At 36.1% G+C, this 26,422-nt stretch overlaps 1 protein-coding gene and 1 long non-coding RNA gene across 3 annotated transcripts in view; one reads left to right on the top strand and one right to left on the bottom strand.

Moving 5' to 3' along the window:
- Nucleotides 1-6,833, bottom strand: part of LOC107738446 (uncharacterized) — a 12,713-nt gene extending 5,880 nt beyond the window's left edge. Inside the window, exons 1-2 of the long non-coding RNA XR_001639883.1 lie at nt 6,820-6,833; nt 3,204-3,217 (exon numbers count right to left, since the gene is read on the bottom strand). This is a non-coding gene — a long non-coding RNA (uncharacterized LOC107738446). The remainder of the gene's footprint in view (nt 1-3,203; nt 3,218-6,819) is intronic.
- Nucleotides 1-14,171, top strand: part of LOC107738445 (interferon-induced GTP-binding protein Mx3-like) — a 14,665-nt gene extending 494 nt beyond the window's left edge. Inside the window, exons 2-16 of one of the 2 annotated variants that reach the window (XM_016550204.1) lie at nt 4,695-4,903; nt 6,020-6,079; nt 8,581-8,777; nt 9,737-9,850; nt 9,960-10,070; nt 10,534-10,688; nt 10,775-10,913; nt 11,022-11,220; nt 11,680-11,758; nt 11,864-11,986; nt 12,638-12,770; nt 12,853-12,996; nt 13,151-13,227; nt 13,335-13,544; nt 13,625-14,171. In XM_016550204.1, coding sequence (XP_016405690.1) covers nt 4,824-4,903; nt 6,020-6,079; nt 8,581-8,777; nt 9,737-9,850; nt 9,960-10,070; nt 10,534-10,688; nt 10,775-10,913; nt 11,022-11,220; nt 11,680-11,758; nt 11,864-11,986; nt 12,638-12,770; nt 12,853-12,996; nt 13,151-13,227; nt 13,335-13,544; nt 13,625-13,855 — 2,052 coding nt within the window. In that variant the 5' untranslated portion in view covers nt 4,695-4,823 and the 3' untranslated portion in view covers nt 13,856-14,171. The remainder of the gene's footprint in view (nt 1-4,694; nt 4,904-6,019; nt 6,080-8,580; nt 8,778-9,736; nt 9,851-9,959; nt 10,071-10,533; nt 10,689-10,774; nt 10,914-11,021; nt 11,221-11,679; nt 11,759-11,863; nt 11,987-12,637; nt 12,771-12,852; nt 12,997-13,150; nt 13,228-13,334; nt 13,545-13,624) is intronic. The other variant, XM_016550205.1, reaches the window with a different exon arrangement.
- Nucleotides 14,172-26,422: the final 12,251 nt, after the last annotated feature.

The following is a 26,422-nucleotide window of genomic DNA, read 5'->3' as shown; positions in this document are numbered from 1 at the left end:
GGTTTCAGTGACCTGGTGCTGCATTTGCGTGTGGACGAATGGCCAAACTGCGTAGAAAAAGCTGCGGTTTTGAAAATAAGTGCGTTCATGTGGACAGGGCCTTATACACTGCACCTTTAACCAAGAAACCAATACAAATTAAGCTACACTTAATGTATGTTAACGTCATGAAGATTTACAGAAGTATTGCTTACATTACATAATAAATGATGATAAGAATACTAATAAGTTTTTTTTTTTACTTTCTTAAAATGAAAGCATTGGGTTTTCTTTATAAAATAATAAATATGCATTCTTTTTATTGATGTCTATCCTCCCACATGCAGGTCAATATTCATGCATCATACAAAGGAATACAATACCATACATTCAGTGGCAAAACATTGTTATTAAACAATGCCCCAGTATTATTGTGGGTGATAAATATCGTGTTTTTCCATGTGATGGCAGCAGTTTCCAACTGAAATGTTCCATTGATGTTAGCTACCTTATTGAGTGGGTCATAGGTGGAACAGTACTAATTTCAGGTTGTACATATAAATTGTTGGTAATATATATATATATATATATATATATATATATATATAGCATCATTGTTTTTCTAAGAATTATTATTATTAGGGCCCGAGCCCTATTGATTTCCTTAGGATTATTAGGGCCCAAGCCCCGAAGGGAGCGAAAGGACCTATTGTTTTTCATTATTTATTTATTTATTTATTTATTTATGTCAAGGTTTTTGGGGCCCTTAGCATGCTCAAAAACCCATGAAAATTGGCACACACTTTGGTACACGGGCGTGGCAGAGGGCCTCTACAGTGTAGATGTGTAAAATACAACATTTTTGCATGTATACATATGAAACTTGGTACACATATAGATCTCATCGAGCCAAACAACTTTCGCACTTGATTGTCATAGGCTCCACCAACAGGAAGTTGGCTATTCAGGGTTTTGTGAAAAACACATGCTCTGGAATTTGATATACTCATCCTAGGTTTTTTATCCGATTGCCACCAAACTCGGTCAACATGTCCTCAAGACATTGGGGATGCAAAATTGTGAGGGGGTGTTTGATATCTCCAACGGTTTGTCCGTGGCGAGGCGTTGAAATTATGGCGAGAAATGAGAAACAGGTCTGTCTGATTTTGCTCAAATTTCAGCAGTTTATTCGTTCAAGGAGTCAGATCACATAGATGTGACTATAATGAGTTTCAGTCATAGCGCCACCAATTGGCAGCAGGAAGTATTACTTTTTTTTAAATGCTTTGAATGCACCCTCTTATATTTACCCGATTTGCTTCAAACTTCATCAGAATAGTGTAAAAATATGGCCGATGTAAATCTGTGAAGGGATTATTGATATTTTAAATATTGTTGCCATGGCAATGTGTCAAACTTTAATATTTTTTCTGGTGTTTTTAAAGCCCTTAACATGCTTAGAATTTCATGAAACTCAACACACACATCAGCATTAATGATAGATAGACACTGGCAAAAGCTCATAAATAGGCGTGGAGGAGGCACTCTATAGCGCCACCTTTTGTAAAAAGTGGGGAGGGGGGTTCGTTTTCCCTACAGCTACCAAACTCTGTATATATGTTGTTCTCCTAAAGCCGGACAACTTTCTAATAAACAGTCATTAGCTACGACCAACAGGAAGTCGGCTATTTTTATTTGAATGTGTGTTTTTTTTTTAAAATGTGTTTGTTGAGTGTGGGGGTGGGTGGGTGTTTGGGTGAGAGAGAGAGGGGGGAGGGTATATGTTATACTGACTCCAAAAAATATGGAGTTTAAAAACATGTTATACTGACTCCAAGCCTTTGAATGGTATAGTGTATAATGTTACAAAAGCTTTTTATTTCAGATAAATGCTGATCTTTATATTCATCAGAGAATCCTGAAAAAAAAAATGTACTCAACGGTTTTAAATATTGATGATGATGATAATAATAATAATAATAATAATAATAACAACAATAATAATAATAATAATAATAATAAATATTTATTGACCAGCAAATCAGCATATGATTTCTGAAGGATCATGTGACACTGAAGACTGGAGTAATGATGCTGAAAATATATATTTAATCAGATGAATAAATTACATTTTAAAATATATTCAAATAGAAAGTTAATAAAAAAAATAGTTTTTTTAAATAGTAAAAATATATTACAATTTTACTGATTTTGCTGTATTTTGGATCAAATAAATGCAGGCGTTGTGAGCAGAAGAGACTTCTTAAAAAAAAACACATTAAAAAATCTTACTGTTCAGAAACTTTTGACTGATTGTGTAACCTACTTTCTAATTTATAGGATAATCAATCGTTTAAGCCTGATCCTTTACTGCTCAGATCCATTAGCTAGAATGACAAACAAATACATAATACAAGTTAATATGTACTGTACTGGTAATATTGTAAAGTGTTACCAAAATTGTTAATGATCTATAAGCATTTGTGAAATATTTATATAAAACTATAAGGTCTCATTTGTTAACATTAGTTAATGCATTAACTAACATGAACTATCATCAAACAACATATTTTTACAGCATTTATTAAACATTTTTAATGTTAAGTAATAAAAATGTTCATGTTAATTCACAGTACATTAATTAATGTTAACAGATACAACTTTACATTTTAATAATGTATTAGATTTTTACTTAATATTAACTAACATTAATAAATGTTATATAACTATTGTTCATGTTAACTAATATAGTTAATGTTAAAAACTGAAACCTTATTGAATAGTCTTAGCAAAGTTTTATATATTGTTCCCTTTTTGTGTGTCTGTGTGTTTCACTCTCTTGATGTTATAGTGTAACCCTTTAATTGCTGTAACCCTTAAAACCAGACAGCCAGAGCTTTGCTGTAAATCCATGTGCACTGTTTTCCTGATGCCACCAGGGTGGCAGTTGCACTGAAGGCTTGGGCCTGTCATCGCTGCTTGCAGCTATATTTCTTCTTCATCTTCTAAGTTAATCACATTTTTGAAGGCCTAAACATGCTTGAAAACTCATGAAACGTTGCACACGTGCCAGAAGTGGCGAAAATGTATGTCTGATATAGGTTTTAGAAGTGGGTATGTCAAAATGGCTTGATAGCGCTACATATTCGCTTTCAATGAAGTGCCCCTCCCGCTACGTTTCACATACATGAACGAAAATCGGTACACACATGTAACACCAATACCTACAAAAAAGTCTCTTGGAGCAAAATCCCAAACCCAACAAGAATCTCTGCAATTTTTGTACCGGTTTTGCCATTTTCAGGTGTTGTATTTTAACAAACTCCTCCTAGAGATTTAATCAGATCAACACCAAATTTGGTCAGTCTAATCTAAAGCCCTTTGTGATGTTAAATTGTGAAGATCTTGAGTTTTCGTTGAAGAGCGTGTCCGTGGCGGCCTGACAAATTTCAGTGTTTTTGCCATGAAACAGGAAATTGATATAACTTTTGCATACAATGTCTGTTCTGCCCCAAACTTCACATGTTTGATAAGACTCCTGACCTGAAGAGACCTACATGCCCATATTCAGTTATAGTCATAGCGACACCTGCTGGCAACAGGAAGTGACATGTTTTATGCTGTAACAAACTCCTCCAAGAGATTTAATGACATCATCATTACATTTGGTCAGTCTAATCTAAAGGCCTTTGTGATTTTAAATTGAGAGGTTCTTGAGTTATTTAAAGGGCGTGTCCGTGGCGGCCAGACAAAATGTTATGTTTTGCCATGGAAAAGGAAGTTGTTGTAACTCAGCCATATAATATCCGATCTGCTACAAACTTCACGTGTTTGATACGACTCCTGGCCTGTACACAACTCAAGGCCAATATCCAGTTATTTTCATAGTGCCTCCTGCTGGCAACAAGAAATGACTTGTTTTACATTAACTTAAACAATGTCCGATCTGCCCCAAACTTCACGTGATTGGTAAGAGTCCTGGCCTGAAGACAACTACATGAAAATATGCAGTTATAGTTATAGCACCACCTGCTGGCAACAGGAAATGTCATGTTTTAAAAAAACATGCAATGTCCAATCTGCTCTAAATTTCTTGTTTGATAAGAGTCCTGGCCTGAAGACATCTAAAGACCAATATTCGGTTATAGTTATAGTGCCACCTGCTGCGAACAAGATATATCATGCTTTACACTCACTCAAACATGTGATGTCCAATCTGCACCAAACTTCATGTCTAATAAAAGTCCTGCCATGAAAACATCTACATGTCAATATTCAGTTATAATCACAGCACCACCTACTGGGAACATAAGTCATGGTATGTTTGAGTGAGTGTAAAACATGTTCAATCTGCACCAACCTTCACGTTTGAGAAAACTCCTGGCCTGAAGACATATACATGCCAACATTCAGTTATAGTCATAGCACCACCAGCTGGCAGCAAGAACTTTGGCACGTATAAATTACTTTGACATATTCCTCCTATATTTACTATTTTAAAAGCACATTGCCCACTGTTCGCTGTTTTCCTAAAGCCACCGAGTGGCGGTGAGCCCAGGTGCAAAGGGCCCTTTCAACGCGCTTGCAGCTTTAATTCAATCTGTGTCTACTGGCATTTGCATTCTTATGTTTACTGGCATTTGCATAATGGGTGTGATACACTATAAATTCAGTCTAAAATACTGACATACGTTTTTTTTTTGTTTTTTTTTCAGCATCACCACAAGCACTCTGTTTGGGTGAAACCTAAAGAACACAATCTATAAGAGACATCAAAAAGCAAGGACATTATCAAGGACATATTCTTGGAACTTTTTATTGTTTTCTTTCTCACATTCAGGGAAATGACCAGTTCAGGTTTCTCATCTCCAGATCAAAGTGATGATGAAGATAGTGATAGTTCTCAGAAAGGTTCTCTTGAAAGGTTAGTATACAGTATATGATATAATATAAGTTGTTAAATTTTTTTGAAGTAAATATTTATGCTTTTAGAAGCTTGACTTATTTCTTGCTATAAATTTATATATAAATTTATATATATATATATATATATGACCAGGCAACTGGCATATAAGCATATAATAGTATAATGGTAATAGTAGTAAGTACAATAGAAGTGGAGCTGTGGTGGAGCCGGAGCGACAGAGGACCAAGGTGGAGCTGGTGGACTGACGAGCCACATTGGAGAGGGAGTTAGGAACCATGGTGGAGCCGCTGGGTCGACGGGCCAAGGCAGAGTATGGGTCTCGGAGGTTGGAGGCGGAGACTGGGGATCCTTCGAGCACGGTGGAGCTGGAGACTAACAGATCCAAAGTGAATCTGCTCCACAGATGTAAAGCTGAGGATGAGCAGAGGTTCAGTTCAACACTGACCTCCATGGTTGTGACGGGACAAACAGACAGTTCCAAGCAGACAAATAGTTCAAAACAGACCTCCATGGTCATTTGAGGACAGACAGGGAGTTCATAAATGGCCTCCTTGGCCATAACAGGACAGGTAGAGAGTTCAAACAATGAAGGAAGAAGTACCTCAGAATAAAAGTCTACTAAATCTCCCAAGTCCTGTCTCAGATCACCCTCAGCGGTGGTACAGTGGGCGGACTTTTCTCCGTGCCCTCACACTCCACAGTCTCATCCACCGTAGTGTGCATTGTTGCCGGCTCTCGCACGTGTTCAGACGTCAAATTAGGCTCTTGCTCCGGGGCGATCCTCAGCTTTGTCGCTCCTCTTGGCGGTGGCTTGGCGGTTGCTGGCTCTCCGTCTGCAGTGGGCTCAGGCTGATGCTCCATGCAGCAGGGGGATGCTTGGCTGGGCACTGGGTCGGGAGTGGGGCTGGTGTCATCACCCGCAATGTCCACTGTGAGCAGCGATCTACAGGACACCAGCACCTACTCCACAAATGTGGCAAATTCCCCCTGCTAAGCACAGAGCATGGTGATGGCGGCAAAATGATCCATAACAAAAAACAAAAGAAACAATGACCAAAACCACAAAAAATAAACGAGGTAAATAATGCCACTAATATGCTTTTACTTTTTAAGGTCGGCTAGTCTGTCACGCTTACGTGCTGGAATGAAGACAGAGAGCGCACGGCGAAGAAGGTAATCTTAATTCTTTCAATAAATTCACAAGAAATTAAGGAAACGTCCACACACATAGGGTAACCAAATACAACAGCCTACAAATGCCAGAACAGAGAGGGGAACTTAAGTAGGGTGACTAACGAGGGACAAACAGGTGAACTGAATAAGGCAATCAAGAGGAGAAGGAACTAGGTCAATGAACAAACTAAGGCGGTCCACACGATCGCGGGTATTTTCAAAACCGCAGCTTTTTCTATGTGGTTTGGCCGTTCGTCCACACGCAAACGCAGCAGCAGGTCACTGAAACCGAACATTTTGTAAAACTTCTGCCAGGGTGAAGATTTTCAAAAACTCCAGTTGCAGTGTTATCGTGTAAACAACGAAACTGGAGATTTTGGCTTGTAAAGTCGGAGCATGCGCTGTTATCTCCGCCTACTGGAAAAGTAAAAAAGATGCTGTTCAGGGATGTTCAGGACAAGAAAAATGAAACAAAGGTAAAAGTGACGTGCTACAAAAAGCGCCCACATGCACAAGTAGCATTCAGTAATCATAGATCACTAGCAGTGTTGGGGGTAACGCATTACAAGTAACGCGAGTTATGTAATCAGATTACTTTTTTTCAAGTAACTAGTAAAGTAACGCATTACTTTTTTAATTTACAAGAAAATATCTGAGTTACTTTTTCAAAAAAGTAATGCCAGTTACTTTGTTTTCCCATTTACATGATGTTTGAACATGATGTTACTGTAGTTCTAGACTAAATGTGAATGTGCATTAATTCATCCCACTCACAAAAAACAGATTTAGTATTCATCAAAATGAATTAAAACAGTGAAATGCAAACTCAGAATATGACGCAAACCTGCAATAATTAAATATGTTAAATAACACAAATGTATCTAATCCCATTTTATTAACCAATATTTTTGCTGCTGACCTTTGATGATCCAGTTCAACCATACTAATAAGCAAAAATGACTTTAGAGAAACTAACAATTGTGCTTTGTTTTTTTATTGCTGAAGAGTGTTTCTTCTCCTGCGTTCTACTGTACAGACGTGAATTTACTTTTGCTTCAGCCTGAGGTTTATTCATTACACTTTTTGATGTGAAAGGGCTTTTATATTAGCTATAAATAGAACTTCTTATATTAAAAACAATCAAACCCTGCTTATATTTAAAAAGTAACGCGAAAGTAACGCAAAAGTAATATAACGCATTACTTTCCATAAAAAGTAACTAAGTAACGCAATATTGTAATGCATTACTTTTAAAAGTAACTTTCCCCAACACTGCTCTTGACAGTGCAATGGCATGCTTTTGCGTTTTCATGTGGACATATTTATTTTAATTGTTTTTTTTAAACGAAAGAAGGAATAACTCAATTTATACACTGAACAAAATTATAAACGTGGATGGATTATCTCGGCAAAGGAGAAGTGTTCACTAACACAGATTAAGACAGATTTGTGAAAAGTATTTGAGAGAAATAGGCCTTTTGTGTGCATAGAAAAAGTCTTAGATCTTCGAGTTCAGCTCATGAAAAATGGGGCCAAAAGCAAAAGTGTTGCGTTTATAATTTTGTTCAGTGTAAAAATACCCATGTACGTGTGGACTAGGCCTTAGTCTCTAGAGGGATTCTGCTGTTATTTATTCAATCTTTGTGGACGTCTACCGGATGTTAAGTTTGGGCCACAAAAGCACATGTGCAATAACGTTTGTTTATTTTGTTGCCGTTAAAACTGTCTATAAGACAACTCCTGTTTACTTTTTTGCGGTTACCATGACAACACTGTTTGAGATATCCAACAACTGTTTGAAACTTAGGTTCCTCAGTGTTTTGGCAACGTGTGGACAAAGTTTAGTGTAAAACTTATGACAGCAATTCGAGGAGAATATAGGTTAAGTATTTTAAAGTTTGAAGCATTGACATTGCAACAGTATTTAAGATATTAAGAATCCCTTCGCCCTTTTTTTTTACACTTCCTGCTGTCAAAATAAGTATCACATAGATTAGACTCAAAATTACCTCATTTATGTGATTGGCCTCCTTCAATGAACAAACTACTGAAGTTCAAAATCAGCCAATCTATGATGAAGTTACAACACACATGCTGTGCATCTTCAATGTCTTGAGATCATATTGACTAAGTTTGGTGGTGATTGGATGAAAAACCTAGGACGAGTATATCAAAATTTCACAATTGTTTTACAGTGTAGTTTTAAAATCGATCTAATGTAATGATTAATGAAAAAGGCTATTTTTCATTGGTCAGCGAATGATCCACATGACACAGGTTAATGTTTAAGAGTTTTATGCTGATTTCATTGCTGAGCATTACAACTTCTCACACAGGCAGGAAGAACATGATGCAGCATAAGTAAGATATTGCATCAGTCAAATATTGAATTTAAAATACAATAAACAAATAAAAGAGAAACTATGTATGAAAGGCCAAACACTGAAAAAAATACAGTACAATGGGATTTTTCCTTTACATATGTACATCTATCTTTACAGTCAGAAAATGAGGGGAGAGGTTCACAGTCATTTAGAAGAGAGCATTCGTCCATACATTGATCTGATTGACACTCTGCGGTCAGTTGGCATTCATAAGGACTTGGCGTTACCGACTATTGTAGTGATCGGAGACCAGAGTTCTGGAAAAAGCTCTGTGTTGGAAGCGCTGTCTGGAGTTGCGTTACCAAGAGGGAGTGGTGAGGACTAATTTAACTCTTCTTTGCTATTGGATATTCATACACACTCAGTGACCACTTTATGCACACCTCTCTGATATTTTTTTTCTATTGGTTTGTCTGAGATCAGTTGACTAAGCCCAGATAAAAAACAAGTAGGGCCCTGGGACTGTGTTTTCTATGACTACAACAGAATTAAAGCATAAATGCATTAATGCCAAATACGAGATAAAAGCAAACAGGTTTCCAGAAATAGCAAACAACTTTTGCTTTAGGGCATTTGAAGAAAGGACAGAAACAAATAATAACATAATCGTGAATATACTGCAAATGCATTTAACAATATTAATATTCCGGTAAGACTTTACATCAAGGTGTCATTGTTCATGTTAGTTAATACCTTAACTAATGCTAACAAAACAATGAACATTGCTTTTATTACACTGTATTTATTAATCTTTGGTAAAGTTAGTTAATAAAAATAGTTGTTCATTGTTTATTCATGTTAGTTCACAGTACATTAACTAATGTTAACAAACACAACTTGTGATTTTAATAATGCATTAGTAAATGCTGTAGAAGTATTGTTCATTCTTAGTTCATGTTAACTAATGAACCTTTGTATTACAGGTGCTTAATTATTGAATTAATATTTTACTTAAACTAAGTTTTATTAGAACGTTATTAGAACTATTAGAACTAAATTCTCCTCTGCAGTTTCCTTCATGAAAATCTACTGCAGTTCTTGAATCCAGAGTTAACTGTAGTATTGGTAATATTATGATTCAGGCAAAAGCCATGCTCCTCATTACCAAGGTTTTATGGTTTCTATACCAACAATAAAACCCATAATAATAATAATAAAAACAGTCTAACATAATATCTTGCTGGTCAAGGGGTGTTGCGACTCAGATGGATGGATCACTTGTCACATAATTTTCCACTTTTAGTTTTCTGTTGATTGCTAACTGTTTCTGTAGGAATTGTGACCAGATGTCCATTAGAGCTGAGGCTGAAGAAGGTACCAGGAGTCAACTGGAAGGCTGTTTTAACTTACGATAAGAAAACAGATGAATTCGTGAATCGTTTTGCAGGTTAGTAGTGCTGCTTTGCAGCGTTTGGTTTTCTTAACTGGAATGGTTTCTTTCAGCTGGATTGAAATTATTGTTTTTACAACTGGATTTAAACCATGTTTTGTTGCAGGTCCTATTAAACCCAGCAAACTGGTGAGTGGAAAGGTAGCACAGTCAGCTCCCAATGAGAAGAAAATTGAATTTGCAGATCCTTCATTAGTTGAAGAACATGTTGCAGCAGGTTAGTAAGACTGGAAAACTCTTTTCTTTTCAGTGTTACTGGTATATAATAAAAATTATCAAAATTTCAAAATGAAGTCACAATCAGTAACTGTGTATATATTTATTTTGTCTTATAAAATGCATTTGTCTTATAGTCTTGGATGATGATTTGTCAATTCAGCATTCCAATTCACCATATCACTGTGCAGAAGCCATAGCATATCAGTTTTTTTGTTTTTGTATAGCTACATTCTGGTATATGAGGTACTGTATCACTTCTGTATTAATTGTACTCTTTATACCTGTTGTTAGTATGTTGCTAAGCTAACAATGTATAAGCAGTACACAATTATTGGGTAAAATAGTCAAACTATTCATGCTTTTAAAGTACTGAATGAAATATACATTCAGTTAAAGTCTCAAACATTTAGCCTCTTCACAATGGCTTGTCTACGATAAATTATTCTGTTTGTGTTTTACAGCCCAGAATGAGCTGGCAGGAAAAGGGGTAGGAATATGTGATGAGCTCATCACTTTAGAGATCATGTCACCAGATGTGTGTGACCTCACACTGATCGATCTGCCTGGAATTGCCCGAGTCCCAGTAGAAGGACAACCGGAGGATATTGGAAAACAGGTGGGTCATTTAATCTGATCTTGCACACCACATTTATTATCAAAGTAGTATAAGTACAGTTTTTAAACTATGTCTATGTCTTGTAGATAAAACGTCTGATCATGAAATATATTAAGAAACGTGAGACTATAAACCTGGTAGTGGTCCCTTGTAACATTGACATTGCAACAACAGAAGCCTTAAAAATGGCACAAGAAGTAGATCCTGAGGGCAAAAGAACTGTGGGTAATGAAGCAGATGATCTGCACAACATCTAATATCTCACCAAATGTCTTACAGCACGTTTGTCAGCAAATTTACTTTTTATAAAATAACTATTTCTCATTCTCACAGCCATTTTGACCAAACCAGACCTCATAGACAAGGGAACAGAGAAGAGCGTTCTGGCTATTGTCCACAACAAAGTGATTCCTCTCCGCAAAGGTTACATCATGGTGAAGTGTAGAGGACAACAGCAGATCAATGATGAAATTCCTCTAGAGGCGGCAGCACAAATGGAGAGAGATTTCTTCCAAAACCATGACTATTTCAGGTTACAGAAAAAAAAAATTATTTATTTATTTTGCATGTATTAATTTTTAATTTAAAATCATTTTGATTTTTTTTTAGCCTCATAAAGTAAAAGGGTTACAGCTGTCCTGATAATAAAATGAAGAAAAAAATATGTTAAAATAATGGAATTAATGAAAAGAAAACCTTAAGTCATAACCTTAAGGCATAATCTTTTATTATTAATTTGTAATACACACACATACAGTATATATATACATACACGTATAAGACTTACATGAGGCAGGGTTAGTACAGAGTGTAAATGTTATATGGTAAAACTCCCCCAAAACCTAATGATATTGTGATTTTTTTTTTTTTATGTATGTGTGTGTGTGTGTGTGTGTGATGTTCACTTTGGCCATTATGTTTTTCTTTTCTATCAACAGTAAATGAACTAAAATAAGCCACCTTGCAAAAAGTGCCTTCTCTTTTTCTACAGATGCCTCTTGGAAGAGGATAAAGTGACTATTAAATGTCTTGCCATCAAACTGACTCAGGATCTTGTTGATCATATCAAAGTAAGTTTCTAAATGTCTCAAAAGTCCTAAATTTAGTGAACTGCACTTTCTGGCTGGATGAACTGAGATACTATAATTAAACTGTGTTTTGCTTATCTTTGTCAGAATTCACTGCCACCGCTCCAGCAGCAGATACAAAAACAGCTGTGTAGTGTGAAGAGAGCACTTCATGACTGTGAGGCTGGACCTCCAGAAGACCTTGAGGGAGCTAAGGAATTCCTCATTGAAGTAGGACCTCAAGACATCAAGTCTTCTTACAGTACTTCTGAGAATTATCATTAGGGTCCAGTCTGCTGGAACCATACAAGAGCAAATGCACCAAAACATTTCTTGGACAAAATAAATTGATCACAAAATGCATATTTTGTTTAAGAAATCTGCTGCTCCTTAAAATCAATAAACTCAAAAATGTCATGTCAAAATTGTGAGTTGTAATTCAGATTGTGAGAAAAGTCAGAACTGGTTAAAACCTCACAACTCGGAGAAAGAATATGTCTTAACTGCAAGATATAAACTTCCAATATGAGTTTGCAATTATGATTTAAAATGTTGCAATTACCTTAATATCAAGTAATTTTTATTTTTTTTTTACTAGCATGGCTCATTCTGATTCATTACGTGTTCTGTGTGAACAGCCCCTGAAAATGCTCTCTGTTCAGATAATACCTCTTTCACCTTTCCAACAAGTCCTGTATAGTGATAATGTAACAGGCTCATGAAACACACACACACACACACACACATATATATATATACACAACAAGATCACATACACATAGTGTTGCGTTTATAATTTTGTTCAGTATATATATACACACACACATACACACATATATATATATATATTATTATTATTTTTTTTAATTTTTTTTCTCACAGACCTTAAACGGATTCAATGAGAAAATCAAGTCTCTATTATCAGGAGAGCCGAAGAATGGGAAAAGTTTGTTTTTCCAGATTCGTGCTGAATTCAGGAAGTGGAATGATTATCTTAACAGTGCAAAGCCATCCTGTGAGTATATTTTCACATTTGAGAAGCACAAAGTTCTAAAGAAAATTAAAAGGTCACAATAAATCCATATTGTTTCCAAAAGTTAACAATTCAAAAGAGTTGAGCGAGAATTACAGAGGGAGGGAACTGCCTGGCTTCAGCAACTACATCGTTTTTGAGAAGATTCTGCAGGAACATGTGGCCAAACTTAAGGATCCAGCCATTGATTTACTCAATGCCATAAAAGGTACCATCACACATTTGTGTTTAAAGACTTTGTGGCCATTGTGGAGAGTCTCCATTATAAAACCAAAAGATTAGATCTAGAACTGAATGAGTAATAGTTTTGCATATGTGAATCGTGGCTATTTGTCATTTTGATTTATGTATTTTTTCTGAAGATATCATCATTAAGCAATTCACTGACGTGGTGAGTGAGTGTTTCCAGAACTATCATGTCCTTCAAAACATCACCGAGGTAAATAATACCCTTCAATTGCTCCTCAAATATTGCAAAGATGGTTGATTTTTAGTCCAGTTTGATCAAGTTTTCTTTCCTTTGTACTTCCTTACTTGATTCTATAGGACAAAATCAACGACATTCAACTTAACCAACAAGAAAAGGCAGAGCAGAGGATCTCAGAGCAGTTTAAAATGGAAAACGGGATCTTTACTCAAGATCTCATTTTCCTGAAGGTCTTGAGTGAGAAAACAAACCAGACTTTTTCAGAAAAGGAGTTACCTGTCTTTGACAAACAATGCAAGTACAGTCAAATGCTGGAGGCGTATTATGAGGTAGATCTTAGTTTTCAGTAACACAAATTGCACTGTGCTTGTGGTGTGAGGACGTAACATCTCTTATTGTTTTCTTTCAGATTGTGGTGCAGAGATTGGCTGACCAACTGCCCTTGATGATCACCTTTTACATGTTGCAGGAGACTGCTCGGCTCCTGTCTATTGACATAATTAAATTATTGGAAAAGCCAGATTTGCAGAAGCTCCTGTCTGAGGACCCTGATGTCAGCAGAAGGCGCAGCGACCTAAGAGCTCGCCAGACTCGTTTGACTCATGCTGCGAAAGCAATTAGCAATTTTTTGAATGACTAGAGGATATATCTGAAAATACAAGATTAACATCAGATACATTAGATGTAAAGTATCTGACATCAACTGTCCAACCATCCATTTTTCACGCTTGTTCAAGCGTTGCAGGATTTGACCATTTAACCCACAACTTTCTTCAGCTTGTTAATATTTTTTGATTGTTATAATATATACATCCATTAATCTGCATCTTATGCACCTATTTGAATGTTTCCAAGTAGTTCAGCAAGGCAGCACTTTGTATACAAGTCACATCTATGGGCTCAAGTAGGGCAGACACATACATTTTGTTTTCTAAATCATCTGGAAGTATCAGTGCTTTGACTACAGTACATTATTTTTTCTTGTGATCTGTTGAAAATTAAAATCACTTTTTCCCTATTGATTGAACTGCATGCGTGTGTGTTTTTTCTCAGTATAATAATATTAAATGTAATGTCGTTTACAACATAATGTATCTAATTAACTACTTCAGCTACTGCAAAGTTTGGCTAGATCTTTTATTAGTCTCACCAAGGCAGTGTTAACTAGCTAGATGACAGACTAGGTTTAACATAACATTTAAATATTTTTTTGGCTAATATAAAATATGCTACAAACAAACGTAATATTTTGAGGCCAGTGAAAATTATTGCAAGGCACGCAAAAGACTGTTTGCACTGATGCAGTGAATGCCATTCAATCACTGTACAGTTCACTGTAGTTCATAGAGTACAGTACATTAAGTAGAATACATATTTAAATAGTAAGCTATTTATTCCCACCAAGTTTAGGCTTATGAAATAAATTTGCTGAACATTTAGGGTCTCACAAAATCAGAACTATGATTTTCTATTATCCTTCCCACAATCAAAGATCAATAGACTCACAGGGCTCTATTTTAACGATCTAAGCGCATGGACTGAAGCGCATGGCGCAGGTGCACTTAGGGCATGTCCGAATCCACTTTTGCTAGTTTAACGTAAAACCAATCAGAGTCTCATCTCCCATTCCCTTTAAAAGCTAGTTTTGCTTGGACCATGGCGGATTCGCTATTTACACGGCGGAATTTGCAAGAGCAAAGACTGAACACTGCTCCAGAGAGGAAATGGATCTGCTTGTGCACGAGGTTAAACCGCATGAGCAGACCATCTACGTGACAAGCCGGATTCCATCAAAGCCCCCTGAGGTGAAGCAGGCGTGGAAGTACAAAATAATCATCTTTTATATTATAATCCTTTCATTTTTTAAATTTGGTATATTTGTGTGCCGCTGCGTGTCCCTGTCCCTCTGTGCGTAATAAGCAGAGTGTACGCGAGTTGTGGATCCGCCTATAGGTGAATATTACTAACGCGCCCTTTAAATAAATAAAAAGAATACTGCAATATTGACTTTAGACCAGGTTTTAGTTGGTCAATGATACAATTATTTTCAGTTGCCTCGAAATAGCAACACGCCAACAATGCGCCTGAACACATCTGTTTTTCAGATCAGCACGCCCATGGACGAACAAGATGGGTGTAAGTGCATTTGCTATTTAAAAAATGTGGCGCTGGATGTGAAAATGATAACTGCGTTGGGCTGAAACTAGCAAAAAACTAATGCGTCGCGCCTGGTGTCGCATTGCGCCGGGTGTATGTTAGGGCCCATAGGCTAATAGGAGTTAATATGTCTCTGTGAGTCCATGTAATGCAAGTGAATGTTTGACAAAAGTTGACATTTAAAAAAAACACACAAAAATAACACTACAGTAACCCATACGACTGCAGTGGATGAATCAGAATCTTCTAAAGTGAAATAATAGGTGTTTCAGAAAAATGCTAATATTGTAAACTTTAACTATATAACTTTGCTTCCCACTGTCCATCCATGCTACATCAGCACATTGTGAAGTCAAGTAAAGTCACCATTATTTATATAGCGCTTTTTGCAATGCAGATTGTGTCAAAGCAGCTTTACAGTATTAAACCGGGAAATAGTGTGTCAATAGTGTGCCGTTCTCCTCTGGCCAGATAAAACCAGCAGTTTATTTCTAGGTTGCAGCAAAGTCAGATTGTGCAGAGGACTGATCTGCGGATCTGCTTGTGCACGGATCCCATGGTTCCCATGGTCTTGTCCTGATGGCCGTCTAGGTGACAAGGTCTTTACTGGGGATCTGTCTCTGGGTCTAGACTAGATCAACTAGACAAGCTCGACAAAATTGGTTGATTATCTGATCATGCTTGTTGTTAAAACATCATGTTTGATTGTCAAGCAGAGATCGGTGTGTAAATGTTGTCTGGTGTTTCTCTGCAGAATCGATAGAAGAAGCCTCTGTGGAGCAGCTGGTTTTTAGCATGTGTTTGCTCCTCACCAGCAACACAAAATATATTGTGGGAGCCTCACTAGATTTTTTAAAACTGCTCCTGTTTTGTCTGGACCAGCAGCGTTTATCCAGTCATCTCTCTGCCATTGTATGTGTGTGTTTTCAGAGTCCATTAAAGTCACCTTGATGTTGTTTGCTAAATTTGCAGATCAACAGCATAAGTAGCATTTTAACAGAAAATTGTTTTCTTTCAAAAATGAAATCCATTTACACAAAATTGATTGGGAAGTTGGGTAAGTTAATGGCTACAGAAACACTAGTCTTCTGATGCGTTTCTTCATAGATAGAATTTATGTATTTTGAGTCCGTCTTTCCAATCTTTGTATTTTTGTAGTGTAAAACGTGTTCAGATTTGAGCTGGTGAAGGCATTTTGGAGGACGATGACGCAGACTATGATGTTGTCTACCATATTGGGAAAGCTACAGTTCTGTGAAGCCTCCAAACGTTACGGTGCACAAACATCATCGCCCTCGAGACCAAGGTACGGCTGCTCAATTCAAATCAAAGGCAGCCCTGTTTATACACTTTAAACCTCATACTGCTTCTGTTGTATTCGAGTATTTCTCAAATATAATACTAAAGTGTTTCTCGTACTTGGTTTTAGCCGCTAGTGGAGGGAAGCAGAGGCTCATATGATCACCTGACTCACCACCAGCTGCTTGCTTTAATTCTGGAGAAACATGCAAAAGAGAAGATGAACTTCAGGACTACATAGACAATATGCTGGTACATGTCATGGAGCAAATGCCTGAGCTGCTGGAGGTCCTTCCTATAAGAGTATTGTGTTTTAAATAAATGGTATTTTAAACAGAATAAAAATATTTTGTACAGAATCAGTCGTGTAACCCTTTTATCTGCATATTTTATCACTGAAAAAAAAACTATTCTCAGTTTTACGTCACCAGCAAAGTGTTTGCTGAATCTTCATTAGATCTGGAGGATCTGCTGTGACTCACTGCTTTCTCTGTCTTGCTCTCTGTCAGATTCACAGTACAGGTCTGTATTACGAAGGATGAGTTTTTGGAGATCTGGACACAGCCAGAAACAAGACGCGTGAGCCGTTACATGTGCCCTACCTGTTAAAAAAAACTAAAAACGTGTGTATAAGAAACTGTTTATCAAAGTTTCCCCTTTTCTGTTTTTAATAAATCAATGGATTTTTACATTTTTACACTGTTTTAAACCCAAAGAAGACCAAATCCCCACGGCACCCAGCGAGCATGGTCCAGTCCCATTGAATGTGAATTTTTATCTTAATGTAGTAATTTAATAATATAATAATGTAGTGATGATAATAAAAAAATTTTTTGTCATGTCTGTCTGGTTCTGGTCTAATATGGCTAGTTCAGAGCTCAAAACTAGATTTATAATCTAATGTTTACTTTTGTTTGATCTATTTTTGGAACTTTGTGAAGCATGATTCTACTTTAGATTTATTCAGTGAGTTATGTTCACGTTCTAAAAGAAGGGTTTTATTTTTTTTCCAAAATATGATGTAAATGTATTTCCTAGGAATAAAATGTATATGGGACAAAATAACTGATTTAAACACTTTAACATGTATTTATTTTTTAAATGTATTTTTTAGATGCACATAAATGAGTATACAAAATATTCAAACAAATATTATTTGGCCCTTTTTTTCCCAATTCCTAAGCTGAACCAGAGGCTGCGTCCAAAACCGCATATACTTATTTGCTCGCCTACTGCTTTTTGCCTACTATATAGTAGGGAAGTATGTTTGGTTCCTCAGTATTCATAAAAGAGTAGGCAAAAATTGCACATACAAAATATTCAAACAAATATTATTTGGCCCTTTTTTTCCCAATTCCTAAGCTGAACCAGAGGCTGCGTCCAAAACCGCATATACTTCCCTACTATATAGTAGGCAAAAAGCAGTAGGCGAGCAAATAAGTATGTTTGGTTCCTCAGTATTCATAAAAGAGTAGGCAAAAATTGCACTAATTCTCGCGAGATTCGGATGTATGTATACTTAATTTGTGTTCAAATATGCCTACTTACTATATAGTAGGGGGGAAAAAACAAAGTAGTACGTTGGAAACCTCAGTATTCATAAAAGTGTAGGCGATAAATCCCTGGATGTCCTACTGCTTCAGCCCAGATTCTGATGTGCTCATCGATGGACACTTTTCTATCGGGAGAAGATACGTCATCATTGAACGTGATGGAGAACAGCGACGAGGGTGTTTACAAATGTGAGTATTACAAACCAAAAACACGGTTCCTTGTGTTAAAATCGTATTTGTTGAGCTACTGTACAGTAGAGTAAACTGTTCAATTGTTGAAGGTGTAAGACATTAGACAGTACAGTATATTTGTGATTTTGCTGTAAAAACATGTTTTAGATGTATAGCGAACAGCAGAGCTCCAGTAAGCACACGTACGTCACCAAAGTGCATTTACATAGACATTTAGTAATCATCTTTAAGATGTATATAGTTTTCAACATCTGACAGGAAAATGTTCTAAAAGAAATGCAGATGGGCACATCACAACATGAACAGACATCCGAGCGAGTGATGTGTGCTATTATGTAGAATTCACTGTTTTAGATGAATGTAAATAATGTAAATAAACAAATCTACATGAAGTAACTAAACATGGAGTTATCTATTTTATTTGTCCATTACTGTTGATAAATTGAGGAGCATTTATTTTGGATAAAAAGCGAGCTAACACAACATTTCAATATAATATTGATCACATAAATCACAGAGGTAACTTGACTCTTGTCTGGATGTCACAGAAACAGATGAGACACACGTTTATTTTCTGTCTGAGCTTGATGACAAACATTTTATATGCTACCATTGACTTACATTGGGCATTAGTTTACAATAACACCTACAAATTCAGTTCAAATATAGATAGAGTTTAATATCTGGTAAGTGGTTCCCATCTATGGCTTTAATATTTCAAAAATAATAGATTTTATATAATTTTGTAGAATTCCACAATAAGAAATGAAACCATTTTCTAGCAGAGTGAAAATGCATTTGTTCTGTAGACGGCTGAATGTTTTGGACTTTCTGTAGGTGCAGTGTAATATCATATCTACAGTATCTACATGACTCTGCTTTGTGAAGAGCTAGTGTCGAGCTCCAGCACACTTCTGTCAGCTTTCATAAAGCCTTCAGAATGATAGCTGTCACTTTAGAATGGTTTGTGGCATTTTCATGCTACTTTACAATGATATGAAACGCCTGATTGGTTAATGTCAATTAGTGATGGCACATACCCTTGCAGCTTGGTACCAATTTAATTATTATAATAATTTAAATATTAGTAAAATTACCAATCTATATAGTGTCTATCTTTTATCATTGCAAATGACACAGCGGAACGGTCAACTCTATGCGAACAGGGGGAGAAAATGTGTTGCGTTGTCAAAACAAATGTGTATTTAGAATACATATTTAAACAGATTGTAAAAAGTAGGCTATATAAAACATATATAATAAATATAAATACACATTGGCTTTGCATGACTAAACCTATGCCTGACCCACCTATAGGCCAATTAAAACCCTGTATTACCCAGCAATACCTGCCCACTTCTTTAACCTATCTTCGTTCCCACATTTATTTTTCACACTTGGATTTATTTGTACATTGTGATTTATTTGACAAATATTCTTAATCTACAAAATTCCTCGTATGTTATAAGCTATGCATAAACAATTGCCTTTTGGAAAATTTACCTCGAGAACTGGATTGTTGCCAGCAGAAAGTAGGAGGTTACTGAAAACCTATTGGACAAAAACGTTTTCCGTTTAGCCAGTTCAAATGCTTGCCAGTTGCAACCGTTAAAGCTGGAACCTTTAATCAAGAACATCGCCTGCTTCTGCCGATTCGATTTAAATATGGATAGCAAACAGTGGTCGACAAAAGACACAGAAGAAATAGTGACACTCAGTGGATATATACACAATGTGTCACCGATTAAAATATCAAGAAGAAACTTGAAATTCTTCAATTCTGTCTTACAAATTGCGCAGTAAGAATTTCATGATGCAGTTATCTTCACACCAGAAAAACATGGTATCTTCACTATGGCAGCAGCAAAGGAGACTGATATAAAGCTGTACGTGTACCTGAGGGGACGGGGAAGGCTTTAGTTTTATTCAACTGAACCAGAATCTTTGTTTCTCAATTATATGCCTTAGCCAATCAGTTTTGCACCGGTTTAGTTTTTCACTCCTGATTTTACCGTACTAGTCGTGTTTTTTTAATTGTATAATATAAAACTAAACCTTTAATGTATGAAGAGATCACAAAGCGCTTTATTATTATTACTGATGTGTTCATATCAGTGTAGTACACCTCAAAAGGTTGTAAAACATCTAAAGATGTTTCTGGGTTTGCGACTCATTTGCAATCTAATGAGTTTTTGAGGGGTCTGGCATTTTGAACTGGTGGTGTGTCAGCTAAAGTTCAGTGGGTCAAACAGTTAATAAAAATGTTCAGTGATCAAAGATATATTGGGTCTATTTTATAACATGCACCTGCATGTGTATCCTGGTTAACTTTGTCAAAAGTTTAGGCAAAAGTTGAGTGTGTGGGGTCAAACGATGTGCATTGAACCTTTTTTATGACACATCTGGAGAATTTACGCAAACATCTGACAGAGTGTTAGGAGAATGTAATTTCCGATGTCCAGGATGAGAATATAGATAAAGAAGACAATGACAAGAAGGTCAAATACATAGATGGGCCCAAAGGTGGTTGTTTTAACAAAAGCGTACCATGGTGTAGGGAAATGGTATTTCATTTTAGTTAAATTTGTTATACCTTTATTTAGGAATAACAATTGATCAATGTCAACCTTAAAACGTGTACGCGTAGACCATCAGGATGAAAGGTAGTCTATGGGTTGTATCATACGGTGTAATAAAACATAAAAAGAAAGGGTTCCTCTGTGGTTTTTCAGGTTTAAAACCCCACAGCGTTCAAATACGCATAGATATGACTATATCTACCCAAGATGAAAGCCTATGTCTGCGCACAAGGACACGTAATAAAGACCAGACGGCAATATCAGAGCAATTAAGTTGTAAAAGAAAAAATACAAATGTAAAGATGTTTATTCTGGTGGTGTAACATCTCCCGTTGTGTTAAGTAAACTGATGTATGGTTAACTATGCCTGATGAATTTGTAAGGGATTTTGGTGAAATTTATAACAAACTCAGAATATGAATAAAATATGGTAAACGTATGTAGGCGATAATAAGAGATAAATATAAAATACATTCAGAGTTCTTGTTTATAACGAACCTGGGTTGCAGACCGTTAGGTAGGTTATGATAAATAGATACAAAACTGGTATTTAAAATGTAAAATAATAAAAGTATCCATTCATGCAATCATATTATGTATGAATGATCGTGTTATTTATAGAATACTTATTATCGTTTAAACGTACATTTCACAATATTTAACCGTACTACTTCGTAAATTAACGTTATACCATATAACGTAGCCTACTAAAGATTTGTGGTATTTGACTACCCCCTACTGGTAGTTATCGGATTTTATGACATGTTTACAGGAGCCGCCCACACACTCTGAACCCTTAAAAAGCAAAAGTCGTCGGAGTTCATCAACTGCAAAATCTTCTTGACCTGCAACATTGATATCAATCACCACAACAATTACGATGGTAAGTGTGTTTTTAATAACGGTTATTTTAAATATATTTTAATACGACTGTTTAGTTAACACGATGTCCTTATTATCTCTAGGTAGTTTTGAGAATGTCGAGTTGAATAGATGTCCTGATAGAAATATGTAAGTCTTTCTCATTTTCTATTAAGCTGTTAACCTGCTCCCCCCATTTTGGGACTCACAGCTGAAAATGTCCTACCTAACTTAAAATGGTAACAGTTCCTGACAACAGTGTGCTACACACACAATTTAGGTATATTTGGAAAGAAGACGCTTTAGGCTTTACTGTCCATCATCCAGAGTTGATAATGCTCAAAAAGATAAAACGTTATAGACACTGAAGTGACTTGAAAAAAATTGTACGACACTGAATTTTTAAAAAAATTTCATATACAAATACATGAAATCAGTCATGGAGCAATCCAGAAAAGTAATGGGTTGAAAGTCACATGTCTCATGAGATTATATTTCAAATTTGAAGAAGATACCATGCAAAATGAAATTCCTGCAGCCATTTTTCTGAGGCTATTTCTAGTCCCCCCACCCCGTTTTGAGGAAAAACAGCCACCAAATGTAAGGGTTCTACAAACTATTTTAGTCATTATACATACCACTGCATACTTTTTCAATTATAAAATAATAGACTGAATCTAAGACATTGTATAGGTGATTTATTTGAGCACTTAAAATACAATAAGAATCATTTTGAGTAATAAAAAGAAAAAGAAAGAGCGCCAGAATTCAAATAAACAAGATTCCGCGTATCTGACTTTTTTTTAGTGGATGGACTCATTCTGTTTGTGACACTGTATGCTACAAAACCATGTTTTTTTACTACCAAGACAGTTTTTTGAGCGCAAGTTATTCCATAACGGGGTAACATTTTATAATAACGTTCAGTTGTAAGTCATTTATAAGTGATTATTTAATGATGAACTAATCATTTACAAAACATAAATATGTGTTCATAAATGATTGATAAGTGATGTGTTAATATTTTATCTATGTTTTGTAGATTAAGTTAGAAATCATTTACAAGTGATTAGATAATGAAGAACTGACTTGAAAAAAATTGTACGACACTGAATTTTTAAAAAAATTTCATATACAAATACATGAAATCAGTCATGGAGCAATCCAGAAAAGTAATGGGTTGAAAGTCACATGTCTCATGAGATTATATTTCAAATTTGAAGAAGATACCATGCAAAATGAAATTCCTGCAGCCATTTTTCTGAGGCTATTTCTAGTCCCCCCACCCCGTTTTGAGGAAAAACAGCCACCAAATGTAAGGGACAAACAAACTATTTTAGTCATTATACATACCACTGCATACTTTTTCAATTATAAAATAATAGACTGAATCTAAGACATTGTATAGGTGATTTATTTGAGCACTTAAAATACAATAAGAATCATTTTGAGTAATAAAAAGAAAAAGAAAGAGCGCCAGAATTCAAATAAACAAGATTCCGCGTATCTGACTTTTTTTTAGTGGATGGACTCATTCTGTTTGTGACACTGTATGCTACAAAACCATGTTTTTTTACTACCAAGACAGTTTTTTGAGCGCAAGTTATTCCATAACGGGGTAACATTTTATAATAACGTTCAGTTGTAAGTCATTTATAAGTGATTATTTAATGATGAACTAATCATTTACAAAACATAACTATGTGTTCATAAATGATTAAGTGATTTGTTAATATTTTTATCTGTTTTGTAGATTGAGTTATAAATCATTTACAAGTGATTAGATGATGATTAACTAATCATTTACAAAACATGACTTTAAGTTCACAAATGATTAAGTAATATGCTAACGATTTACAAATCTGTCGTAAGTTATCTTTAAAAAATTGCATATCATGAATTAATCAAACAGATCCTTAGTAAATGGTTTATAAGTTACTAGTTAATATATTATTAATCACTTATAAATCATTGAAAGGTCAAAATTGTACTATTATCTCACAGCATTAAAACTACTCCATGTGTCAGAGAATATATCTGTCTAACCCTATTTTAACTAAGGCCTAGTCCTGGTTTAAGCTAAGCCCCATTTGTGAACCCGGGCTATGGAGTATTTTAAAGCTGTGGACTTGAGTGGAGGGTCAAACCGGTTCACGTTATCACTAGATCCCACACACTCCACACAGAACACAAGTCCGTGCTGATGAGAGAAAGGATTTAACACAACCCACTGGAATCCCCTGACTGTAAGTCATTTACTCATGTTTATTCACTGTATAAATAATTAATTAGCTTTAGCATAATTGCATTTTTATAATTGCATTTTTGGGCTTCTTGCTCCCTTACATCATACACCAGTCCAGCCCCACGTCCCAATGGGAAAGAAAGATGGGCCGTGGGTCAACGTGCGGGCTTAGCTCACTACCCAGTTAAAAGCTGGGAACTGGACTTGGGATAGTAGTAGGAAACACTACATCAACCAAGAGGGGGTGAGAGCATGTCCTATAATGCAGGCAATCGAGGTTCACAGGCTGTGTAGTGTAGAGAGAACAAAACCCAAATTTGATTCCAAAAGTTCTTCAGATTTATTGGTAGGCATTCCAGACACTCTTTGGTTAAATTATAAATTTGATTTTGGCCAAATGAAAAATGCAGTGCCTCTGAGGGTAACACCACTAACTCAACATAGGCCATTTAGGCCACAGTATCCACTCAGCATAGAGGCTGTAGAAGGAATCTCAAAAGTGCATGCGGCATTTGTAGAAAGAGGAGCAATCATACCCTGCCAAAATTCACCTATTCTGCCATTGCGGAAGGCATCGGGAGAATGGAGATTTGTACACTATTTGTGACTTGTAAATGGAGCCATACAGCCGCGATCTCCAATTGTACCAAATCCTTCTACAATCCTGTCTGAAGTGCCTAACAATGCTACAATGCCATCGATTTAGCGAATGCATTTTTCTCAAATCCAGTCCACCCAGATAGTCAATTTTGGTTTGCATTTACTTTCAAGGGTAAGAGGTGGATATGGACAGTAATGCCACAGGGCTATACAGAATCACCAACTGTGTTTTCTGAGGAACTTTCTAGAAATCTGGAAAGTTTCCTTCCCCCAAAGGGAAGCACTTTAATTCAGTATGTAGATGATCTGATGGCGTGTTCTCCTAACAAAGCCACCTGTGAGATCGATGTGCGTGCATTACTAGAGTTTTTAGAAGAAAATTCTAAAACTACAGTTAGTGCAACAGGAAGTTAGTTACCTTGGTCACCTCATTTCAGAAAAATGTCACATGCTAGTATTTGAATGAATTGAAGCAGTTCAGAAAATTCCGAAACCAGTTACTAAATCACAAATAATGTCATTTCTGGGAGTTAAAATATATTAGATATATACGGGACATTGTAGACCATGGATCCAAGATTATGCAGAAATGTCAAATCCTCTACTAACAGCAGCTCATGAGCAGAAAGTTTTAACTGACAGATTGGTATGGACAGAGAAACGACATTTGGATTTTTGAATTGAATTGAACAACATTTGCATTTTTGAATTGAATTGAACGACATTTGCAAGTTGCATTTGAAAAATTAAAATTGGCCCTCTCAAATGCAACATGCTTAGTTTTGCCTAACTTTTCAAAAACTTTTGAGCTTTTTGTTTCCGAAAAAATGGGGTTCATGTCCACGGTTCTAAGACAACCCCACGGAGATCACTGTCGACCAATCGCATACTATTCCAAACGATTAGACACTGTTGTACGTGGAATGCCACAGTGCCTTCGTTCGGTACCAGCCGCTGTTGAAGCTGTTTTAGCGTGCTCAGATTTGGTGGCATTCCACCCTTTAAGTGTCTTTTGATTCCACATGCAATGCACGCTCTGCTAATGCAGTCACGAACGGCTCATTTAACTGCTGCCCGTTCGCTGCACTGGCAGAACGTATTACTGACAATGTCCAATGTCACATTAAAATGGTGCACCATCATAAATCCATCTACACTGTTACCTACTGAAGATGACGGAGATCTTCATGATTGTACAGAAGTCGTAGATATTGTGGCAAACCCACGTCCTGACTTGGGCGACACACCCTTGTCGATGGATCATGTCTCTGAAATCCAGACACAGATCAACTGTCAACTGCATATGCCGTTTGTACCCAGTTTGATGTTGTAGAAACTGCTTGTTTGCCAAAACATCATTCAAAAAAAAAAAACTAATACTCGCTGTTGATATTTTAACTATTGTGTTCATTTTTGTTATATACTGTATGTATTTTAAGTCATTTTAAAGGCTATTGTTCACTTGGGTCTATTTTTATCACAAAAAAAATAATTAGTAATTTGCATATTCCTAAACCCATCCATAGTAAATGAGGCAAGGGTGTAGAATTATGTTCAAGCTATTTTAAAGCATGAAGAAATCATTTTCACAGGGGGAAAAAAAAAAAGTTTAAATGTTGCTTTAAATGATCAAATATGAGCTTTAAGGCATAAAATTATTGACCACAGGGGGACTTTGATTCAGAGTGCAAGTACCGATGGACCAAGTAAACACTTTAATA

This window comes from Sinocyclocheilus rhinocerous, unplaced genomic scaffold (genome assembly GCF_001515625.1).
Source record: "Sinocyclocheilus rhinocerous isolate Xijiao unplaced genomic scaffold, SAMN03320098_v1.1 scaffold5880, whole genome shotgun sequence".
Taxonomy (NCBI): Eukaryota; Metazoa; Chordata; class Actinopteri; order Cypriniformes; family Cyprinidae; genus Sinocyclocheilus; species Sinocyclocheilus rhinocerous.
The sequence above is the reverse complement of the archived record's forward strand: the minus strand, read 5'-3'. Positions and strand labels throughout refer to the sequence as shown.